This window comes from Phoxinus phoxinus (assembly GCF_949152265.1).
Source record: "Phoxinus phoxinus genome assembly, chromosome: 25".
NCBI classification, from domain to species: domain Eukaryota; kingdom Metazoa; phylum Chordata; class Actinopteri; order Cypriniformes; family Leuciscidae; genus Phoxinus; species Phoxinus phoxinus.
In genome coordinates this window covers 5,211,546-5,222,019 of record NC_136900.1, presented here as the reverse complement: position 1 = coordinate 5,222,019, position 10,474 = coordinate 5,211,546, and the positions used below count along the sequence as shown (strand labels likewise).

Sequence of the window (10,474 nt, the reverse complement as noted above, 5' to 3'; positions counted from 1 at the left end):
CCGCCAGTGTTTTAAAAACAGTAGTGCCCCTAGCACTCCCATTCAAAAGGCATTTTGACCGAAAACGAAAATATGGTCAAACTATGCTCACAGTTTGACTCGGGTAGATCCTTTAATGCTAGAAGCACCAAACTCGACACAGACTGTTCTGTAGTTTGTTGCTATATCTTTTCAAACTGATCTGACATTTACAGTTTTTGTATAGCCTAAATTACAATAAAAAAATCCCATTGACTTAAATTGGATGTAATACTAATGCTGTCCTATAGAGGGGCCACAGGATAAGAAATTACTCTTTCCATCAGTTAAAATGACAAATAAATTCATACTCTGAGTGCGCTTCACAAGTTATGTTTGTACCATATGGATTCTTAATATTTATCGGGTGAAGGCACGTTTTAAACAGTTTATTTTTTACAGGTAAAATTGCCTTTATAAACTAATGCGCTGCTACATTCAGACAGTAGTGCACACATCACATGCAGAAACATTCAGGAGAGCAGACACTTATTGTCAACGCTGTTCTGTGATTTATTAATAATCACTTAGAAACTGAAAAGTTACATTTCTTTATGTTTTTTAAGTATCCTAGAGTTTCACTATCGCTGCACAGACTGGTATCTTATGTTATGACAGACTTCATCTTTATCTGGTTTAGAACAAGCATAAATCTCTAAGAAATATAACAACCTACACTGTAAAAAATGTGGCTGCGATTAGTTATAACAACTTTAAAATTTGTTGAGATAACTTAAATATCTAAAGTTGACTAAACTTAATATTTTAAGTCAAGCATGAACACATACTTTTTAAAGTTGAAACAATGTTGGATTTTAAGTTGTGATAAATAATCGGAGCAATTTTTTTTCACAGTGTAGGCCTATAGAAAAAATAGATTTTGAGTCGAGGTTCAGGCTTCTCAAGCTAACTCAAAGTTCACAAAATGTCCCCTCTAGTTAGCAAAGTATGCTAATACTTTATTAATGAAATCATACCTGCATTTTAATATTCCACTGATTTTCTTAGAAGTAGACCATGAATTCACTCAGGCTAAAGCAAATTCTCAGAAAGGCTTTTTTGTTCAAGCTAAAAGTGAATCTAAACGCAAGGGTTAAGAATTATGGACATATTTGTAGTGTGCCGACAAAATTGCGGTCATTTTATGTAACTCCCCTTTAAATGAAGTGAGCGCCCAAGAGTGAGCGGATTTACCAATCCAACTATGAGGAAGGTTTAACTCATGCATTTTAAATAGACCCCGATGACGTGGCTTTGCAGCCTCCCAATGCAAACCCCTGTTCTTGAATATGAATTAGTCAATATTAATGTTGTTAGTTAACCTTCCAATAGTGAAGACATTGCTCATGCATATTAAGAGAGGAGCTCTTGCCATAGTAGGGATCGTAATTTCGCCGACTGAGACCCAAGACAAACCCGAGTGGGCAAATCTGATCCGCTGAGCGTGAAGTGAACGGTCATTCCTCGGGCAGAGCTGAGGTCGGATCACGGGGCGTGGGCTCACACGGAGCCCTGGCGGAAACATCTGTGATTTATATCAGATTCACATTTAGAATACATCAGGACACTTAATAAAAATGAATCGCGGAACGGGAAAGTCGAGTGATGAGACGCTTATAGAAATGAACAGAACTGCTTGGTCCAGCGGCGGTAAGTGACCGGAACACACCCGTAGCCTACTCGTTTTCACACATGGGAATGTTTTAAAAGAAGAAGAAAATACAGTTTTTGCTTTATTCTTAATTCAGCTACCACTTTTGTTGTTCATTTCTCTTATTCAAATAGTCTTTTTAGAGTTAATGGCCTGAATAGTATATAAATGCGCACATCCGTTCCGTCCAAATTGTGCGCGACAGTAACATGAGAACATTAAAACTTTTATTTTTACTTTTATAAAAACAATTATTATAATATTATTTTAAAATAAAGTTTAAAACACTTTAATCCACTCTCTATTGTATCTGTATGTATTCATATATAGCCTGTAATGTGTGTTCTTCATAGTCACGTTTACATTTGCATTAGCCTGATAAATTTCAGTAAGGGCAAAGAGCTTTAAAAAAAAAAATATATATATATATATATATATATATATATATAGGCCTATATATATATATATATATATATATATATATATATATATATTTAGCTGTTCTTGTAAACATCAGAAAGTTTATACTACATGTTGATATAACAGTTGTACTCTCTAACAGAGTATAAAGATGAAAAGTATATCCTGTTAGCATGACTAAATATGTTGATGTACAATGACAGGGATAAACTCTCATGGACTAGTTGTGACTGTATAGTTAAACAGACTAGGCTGAGATGAACTTTCCCTTTAAAATCCTTGATTGTGTTTTTACCTTAAAATGGTCATGTACTTTCCCTTCTCTTTGTCATCAGTGTAGTCTACACATGCCAACAGCCAAAGCAGTTTCTATTAAACTCATTGCAGTGAAGGGAAGATTCTGACTAACAGACACACTGACCAGCTCAAAAACACTGCGTTCCTCATAATCTGGGCTATGGCCACAGGGTATAGAGTACCATATAAAATAGTATTTTAAAAAGTAGCTTGAACAGTTTCAGTGTTTGTAAAAAATCAGAACAATTGATTAAACCAAATGACTTCTCATATTTATTAATGCAACCACTTGATATGAATCAAGACACAATGGATATTGCTCCCTTTGTCAGACTAGTTTGAATGTTGCTGACTTCAGGTCGTCTTCACTTGTCCCTGCATGATGTGCAGCATTAGGGGAGTTCCCTGATAAGCTGATAAAGGCCATAAACTCATCTGCAACATTTATGTTTTCAACTTTGCCTTTAGTTGTGTCTGTGAGTGAGTGACCACACTAATTCACTGTCACTTAAACCATAAAAAAAAATCCACTCAAAATAACTGTAACTAGTAATAGCATTTCGACATCTTGGCTTTATGTTGTGCATATCAACTAACCACAACATAGGTCTCATGTGCTTTGTGTTCATAGTTTCCTGTTAGCAACCATTCTCACTTCCAGTTTCACACCGTCACCATGTACCTAAAGTTAACGTGTTTACTTACAGCGGTCAAGTGTTCATGAAGATCATATCTATTAACTTTGCAGGATGATAGATCTCTAGGAACAGAACAGAGCAGTATTTGTCCTAAAATATGCAATATAATAGGACTGATTTATATATCCTGTTGCTCAAACAATAAAGAATGCTAGCAAAACTAAAGTCATGCATATACAGGGTACTATACCTTAATGTATTGTACATTTCTTTGAGTAAATGTAAAATAATTGTGAATGTCAATCAAAAGTCAGACAGCATGCAATGAAAAGAAATATGAATTGAATCCTTTTTAAATGAATCCTTGAAAGACCACTGTCACATTGATAGGCTATACACACACTATAAAATTATAAAATGTTATCTTTATATAACAGCAGAGATTGTTCATCTGAAATTCATTGGTTTGATAACACACTATCGCATGATTTTATGGGTTTTGTCAAAGCTGCCTTTCTGTGAATCAGAGACAGAAACATTGGACACGAGATGAGTGACTATCATTCACTCACCCTCGTGTCTGTTGTGTTTGAGATTCATTTGAGAAGTGAGGGAAAATATGAAATTAACCCTATAAAACCACTTTCATATTTGATATCAACATTTATAAATTATCAACAGGAATGAAACTGTTAAGCACAATCTACCACATGCCTTCTGTCGCCTGATTGATAGTTTATACTTTTTTTAGAAAGTAAAAAGTATAATTCTAAAAACATCTTCTCTCAGCGCGTGGTCCATGTGTTTTTTTGTGATCTGTGAAATCTTTAATGATTTTTATAAAGTAAACATAAGAATAAAATTTATATTGTTAGTATTATCTTTAGATCAGGGTTCCCGCGGGGTCTTAAAAAGTCTAAAATTCTGAACTTTAATTTTAAGGCCTTAAAACGTCTTAAAAATGGCCAGATTTTCAGCCGAGGTCTTAAATTTAATTTAGTCAGGTCTTAAAAAGGTTTTACCCTCGTTCATTTCCTGAAATGCTGGCCACAGAAAGTTATTACAAAGTAGCAAAAAAGTATCGAGTAGCAGGGGTCTCTGACCATAGACAGTATATAAGATGGACACAGCGACCCCATAGACTTCAACGGAGAAAAGTGAAGCCCATTTGAAGCACTCACTTCCTGATCGCCAGGCGAACTGCGCAGGCTCAAACTGAGCTTGAACACGTGAGCAACGTGTCTGACAGCTGTCAGTCTTCTAGTAGCTGTGCGGAGAGAAATCTGAATCATTCCCTTCCGAATCTCGCAGAGACGGAGAGCGTGAGTATTAGCTGTCCATGAGCTAGCAGCAGGATCAACTTTATTACTCTCTGTGGGCTACTCCCTTCACTTTATCGGACTTAATGCCTCCACGTTCCCTCGATTGGCTGCGAGCTTCTACGCCGGTCTATACGGTAATTTCTCTACCGTGCGACAGAGAGTCGCGTGAGTTATGACGCAACCGTTAGCCTATTTTTACAAAAACGGCTTCTACGGGCCGTAACGTAAGGTACAAGGTAATGGAGCCTTTTATACATTGTCGAGTTTCTTTAGAAATAAATAATGGACAAATGGAGTCTTTGGACGCTTCAGATGTAAAGTTATTCGCTGTCAAAGTGACGCAAAAATGAATGGGAGTCAATGGAATGCTAACAGCAGGTGAAGTTCTGCTACAATGGCGGCGCCCGCGGAGGCTTCAGTTTCCGGCGGATGGATTACCCCCTTGTCTCTGACACGTCGCTCGCATGGTCGCTCGCAAGCTACCAGTAGCTCGTGGCCTGATTGGCGGTAGCTCGCCAAGAGGCCGTTCACATATTGCGTATTTTGCGCGCTCAAGTTCGTTATTTCAAATTTAGGCGCGCGCCAAGCGCACTCATATTAGAAGCAATGCGGCCGTTTTTTCCAGGCGGAGCGAGATAAAAAAAAAAGCGAAACTTTTCAGAATTCTGCAAGCGCACCGCAGGTCATGTGACAAGAACCAACCAATCCGCTTCACCCTTTCCGTAACAACATTGAAAGCTCAGTCAACATGAAGGATGGGGGTGCACCGTGCACCCAAACACTGCAGGTGTTTTTCTCTTCTCCGTAAATAAATAATGGCTACAGTAAGTGTTTATCAGTGGTGGAAATCCATTAGCTAGCTACTGTCGTTGTGGAGAGCGCAGTGCATGGTTGCATAGCAACGACAGACGCAACGGGAAAATCGGACCAAATCTTACTATTAATAATAAAAGATAAGCTAATGTGCATTGTAAATGTCAGTCATTTATCTTTTTTTGACACATTCATTCTATAAAAGATTATTTAAAGGCTGAAATACGTGAGGTTTATCTTTTTATAAAACCTTTTTTGTCAAAACTTTATTTGAACTTAGTAGATATAACATGTTGCAAGACACTCTTTTAAAATCCAGCCATAATTTTTTACGTTATTATTTTAAAAGTGCATATTGATGCTAATTGTATTTGTTATTTGCTGGTTAATGCGTCATGTAGGTCTTAAATTTAAATCTTTATGGTCTTAAAATGTCTTAAAAAGGTCTTAAATTTGACTTACTGAAACCTGCAAGAACCCTGTGAACACTTACTGGACTGAAGCAACTTAGGTTTACTTGATTATCCATACTTTTTATTTATTTATTTTTTATACGTGTTAAAATATGATACATCAGGCTTTTGACTGTTGTACATAAAAATTGTACATACAATTTTGAAAATTGTACATAAAAGTTTAATTGTACATCTCTTACTCATCACTCCATCGCTTTAATCATAAAACTAAGCATTTAAATATCATCTTACAAAGGCAAATAATTTGCAGACATAGACCTGGTTTAACAAACAGGGTTTTGATTAAGCCACGATTAGGCCTTTGTTAAATTAGGACATTTGTAGCTTTTATCAAAACAAAAACATTATTGGTGTGCATCTTCTTGAGGCAAAACAACGGCACTGACATTTTAAGACATGTCAGTGAAAGTTGCTTTCAGTTAAAACAGCTCAAATATGCATTTTTAATCTGTGACTAGCCTGTGCAAGATACTCAAATATCTACTCAGATATCTATGTTTAGAAAGTGCAGCATGCTATGAGCTCTGGTAGGAGTTATAAATGAGCTTGGCCTGCAGTACGTTTAGCCTGATCTGATGAGAAACCTTCCAGTATTCCAGTATTTAGATGTCAGAGCTGGTTTTGGACTGTGGCTTCATACAGTCAGTGTGTGGGACTGATACTATCAGGCGTGACAAGTCAAATTGTCCTGTTGACATACAACAGCATACTGAAGTAAAAAAAAATTGTTTGTTTGATATTTAACCAAAATTCAGTTATCTTCTCTTTGCTAGTAATGCTTGTAACCATAGTTACCCACATACAGATGATTAATATCAAGATTTGCATTGTATCTTCAAAGATTTCCTTTTGTTGTTCTAATCTGTTTAGCATTTCAGGACACTCGCACTGTGTTCTTCCTCTTACGTTTGCGGTCAGAAACTCTTATGATACAATATAAAGCAATTTAATAATCAATGTTACAACAATAAAATATTCAGATGGAAAGGTTCCAGAAACAAAATGTACTATGACTTGATCACAAATGAAGATGGAAGGGAATATGGACAGTCTTGGTTATATAACTTAAAGGAGAACTCCGGTCAATTTTAACATTGAGCTCAATTTTTAGTAAATTTGGAGTGCTGTCAATACAGAGAACAACGACAAAAATCGGTGTTGCCTACACCGTGTTATCCTATTTTTTAAATGTGCACCCTATTGACTTGAATGGGGCAAATTTTAAACCTGCTTTTATTTCTCTTATCATCCTTGATGTGTTATACAAGTGCCCAGCCATGTTGAGTGATTCCTTCAGAGTGAACACGATGAATCTGACTGCAGTAGATGTGAAAGATATTCATAAAAATGATGTTATATCAGCCAGCGCACAGACCTGTATTTACTTCCTGTTTTCGGTCGAAGTCCAAAGTAGTCGATTGTCGAGTTCACGCGCGTGATCATAGGTAACTAAACCTATGCACGTGAACTCGACAATCGACTACTTTAGACTTCGACCGAAAACAGGATGTGTATTTGCGCTGGCTGATATAACATCATTTTTACGAATATCTTTCACATCTACTGCAGTCAGATTCACCGTGTTCACTCTGAAGGAATCACTCAACATGGCTGGGCACTTGTAATGACACATCAAGGATGATAAGAGAAATAAAAGCAGGTTTAAAATTTGCCCCATTCAAGTCAATAGGGTGCAAATTTTAAAAAGAGGATAACACGGTGTAGGCAACACCGATTTTTGTCGTTGTTCTCTGTATTGACAGCACTCCAAATTTACTAAAAATTGAGCTCAATGTTAAAATTGACCGGAGTTCTCCTTTCAGTAGGTTGGACAAGTGACTTAAGCTTTTGGAGAAGTTAACATAATTTGTGTTGTGTCTGGAATAAAAAAAACTAAAAATAAAAGTCTGTACCTTCTTGTGCTTCTGTGTTAGTATGACCAGTGTGTTAGTGTATCTGTGTGCTTTTCGGTTCAAGTTTGTTCATATCCCCAAAAGTTTGACAATGTTACAAATTGTTTTATCAGAAGGAATTTACATTGATTTCACAACAGCTCATTTTTGAAGAAGCAACTAGAAAAGGGAAGATTTTTGGGAAAAGGGAAGTCATTTGAACATTATAACATCCCTTATTTTGTCTTTTTTTTCTCTCCAGAAGAAAACAATGGCTTCCATACCAGTTCGGATAAGGAGTCGTTTCATCTTGAAAATGCTGCGGTAAAAACTCTTATACATTCAGACACCAGTTTAAGTTCTCCTGACCCTATCAAATCATTCGATAGTGCCAACACTAGTCTCAATACTGTCAGAAACATGTTGTAAAGATCTGCGTAGACCAGTATGAATTTCCATGCGGGTCCAGGCTGATTTATGCTGGTTCGTGGGAGTTTAGTGCTGGTCTAGCTTGTGGTTGCTATTTACCGCCAAATAATCTGGTCAACCAACATGGTCTTTATTGGATGAGCAAGGAGATATTGCTGGTTGAGTTAAGAAGCCTGTTGGGAACATCAGCATCTAAAACACAACAAATATTGATGTTTTCAGCAGGGAAATCCTTCAAGGCTTTATGGTGTAACCATATCTCACTGGCAGGTGAAAAAATGTCATATCTTAAAGAGATATTTGAGATTTTGTCAAGTAAGGAACCCCTAGTAACCGCATAGCAACAAGCTAACAGCTCCCGTCAACCTCCCAAAACACACAATGATTGTTTATTTTAATCATTTTTATAGGGTTTTCAGTGCATTCATTGTTCAGCCAACTATATAGAAATCAGAAGCAGGTGTCATATAGCAGGTTATTGCATAAGTTAGTTATGCGTTATTATTTTTTTTTTCCAGATAAATAGATAAATAGACCTCTCTATTGAGCTGTGACTCAATAGAGAGGTTTTCAAAGAAATGCATATGTCTTGTGAACAAAGTGTGTTTTGTCACTGGTCAATGCATCAATAAAGAGATGTTTATGTTCATTAAGGACACAATGCAGGGAAACACATATCCACATATCATTTATTAGCTCATATTAATGCTCAATGGTCAGTTTGTGTTTACCTAGACAGGTGTCCTTCCATCATGACACATTCATTCAAATCAGTTCACCTTTGCACATGCACATCCAATAACTTTGCATATGAAAAATAACTTGTTCCAAAACAACTTCCAGTGTGTTTGCAGATTTCTTAGTCTTTGTTTTGGTTTTCAGGGTTGTTCATTGTGGCGCCGTTTTACCAGCAAAACAAGTTTGTTTTGAGAAACTCTATTGTGGACTTGAGAAGCAGATGTACTTGATGGATTAGAGCTGCACGATTACAGATAAATTGAGAATCACGATTGAAAAAAAACCCCATCACGATTCTCCCATAATTCTGAATACTAAACAAAATTACTAAAGGTTCTTACAAAATAGTAATTGCTGCAGTCTATATAAAAATATTTAATATGTTTGAATTAATGATTCAATGACTCACTCTTCACTTGTTTCATTACTAGATGAATTAGCATTTAACTACCGTAAATGCTCTAATATAGGCCTTTATTTTACTCAAGCGCATCGCGACCCAGGCCTTTTTTGGAAGGAGGCCAGAATTAGAGACAGGCCTTTATTTCTATTTGAGCAAAACAAACTACCAGTAGAATGAATAAAAACGAGATTTCGTGTCTATTTGAACCTATAAAATACTAGGTTCATTTATTGAAAACGTACAGTTACCATATGACATTATGGTATGCATACAGAACATTAACAACAAACACCGGTAATTCAGGCTAAATTCCTGTGTAGAAATATGGTAACAAAAACGTAGCAAACATACCGGTAGTGCATTGTAAACACTTAACCATACACGGTATTACTTAGGCTATTGATTCTTAACAAAAGGCAACTTACTGGTTTAGACACCTTACCGCTCCAAAGTTTAACCATCCTCAGATTGTCCAATTATAGTCCTAATCCTCTGTTATTGTGTGTCCTGTCTCGTTTGGTTTGAAGTAAAAAAAATCTGCAGCTGCCATGGTATACAACGTTAGCCTACTGAAGTCTCACCTGCGAGTCAAGAGCGAAGTGATTGACATGACCAGGCTACCGTAGCTATGGCTTGGATTCGTTAGCAAACATTGCCCCTCTGTGGTATTTGCATGTTACTATCACAAGCATAATGTTGTGGCCTGCCCAGAAAAGCGTTGGTTTTAATAATAGCCCCGGCCACTATTAGAGACTGGCCTTTATTTACCTCCGCCGACAGCGAGACCGGCCAATGTTAGAGACCCGGCCGATAATGGCATACAGGCCAATATTAGAGGATTTACGTTAATCTCGTGAATGAATGATCCAATGACACATTTTTTAACAGTCACTTGTCGCCACCTACTGGTGTAACGATGTAATCAATACAATCTTTGTTTGAAGTGTCAAATTACTGATCGCTACCATAGACATCCGTGTTTATATCCGAACTATACACTTTTATCCCAGTACTTCTGAGATAATTTGAATTGATGTAAGACAGAAATAATGACACTGTGTGGTTAAAAAGTCTGTTTGTGAAGCTTTTTCAAAGCAGGCAACGGCAACGCAGATTTGGATGTTCGCTGTGATCGTAGTTCTCAAAGGTTTAATAGACATAGCCGAATCGCTACCATTTAGGAATAAGATCTCATTAGTGTTTGATCGAAATCGCGATGTTTTTAACGATTAATCATGCCGCTCTAATCCAAAAATGTAAATTCTGTCATCATTGGCTCCCCAGCATGTTGTTTCAGACCCGTATGAAGTTTCACAGAGTGTTCATGCTGCATACAGTGAAAGTGAACGGGGACTGGGACTCAAAAATGACAAAACA

At 36.9% G+C, this 10,474-nt stretch overlaps 1 protein-coding gene across 5 annotated transcripts in view; it reads left to right on the top strand.

Annotated features, from left to right (window-relative positions):
- The first annotated feature begins 1,411 nt into the window (after nt 1-1,411).
- ano5a (anoctamin 5a) overlaps nt 1,412-10,474 on the top strand; it is a 53,815-nt gene continuing 44,752 nt past the window's right edge. For 2 of the 5 annotated variants that reach the window (XM_079602992.1, XM_079602991.1), the window contains exons 1-2: nt 1,463-1,668; nt 7,790-7,851. In XM_079602992.1, the coding sequence (XP_079459118.1) occupies nt 1,596-1,668; nt 7,790-7,851 (135 nt within the window). In that variant the 5' untranslated portion in view covers nt 1,463-1,595. Of the gene's footprint in view, nt 1,669-7,789; nt 7,852-10,474 lie in introns of all 5 variants that reach the window. The other 3 variants (XM_079602995.1, XM_079602993.1, XM_079602994.1) reach the window with 3 other exon arrangements.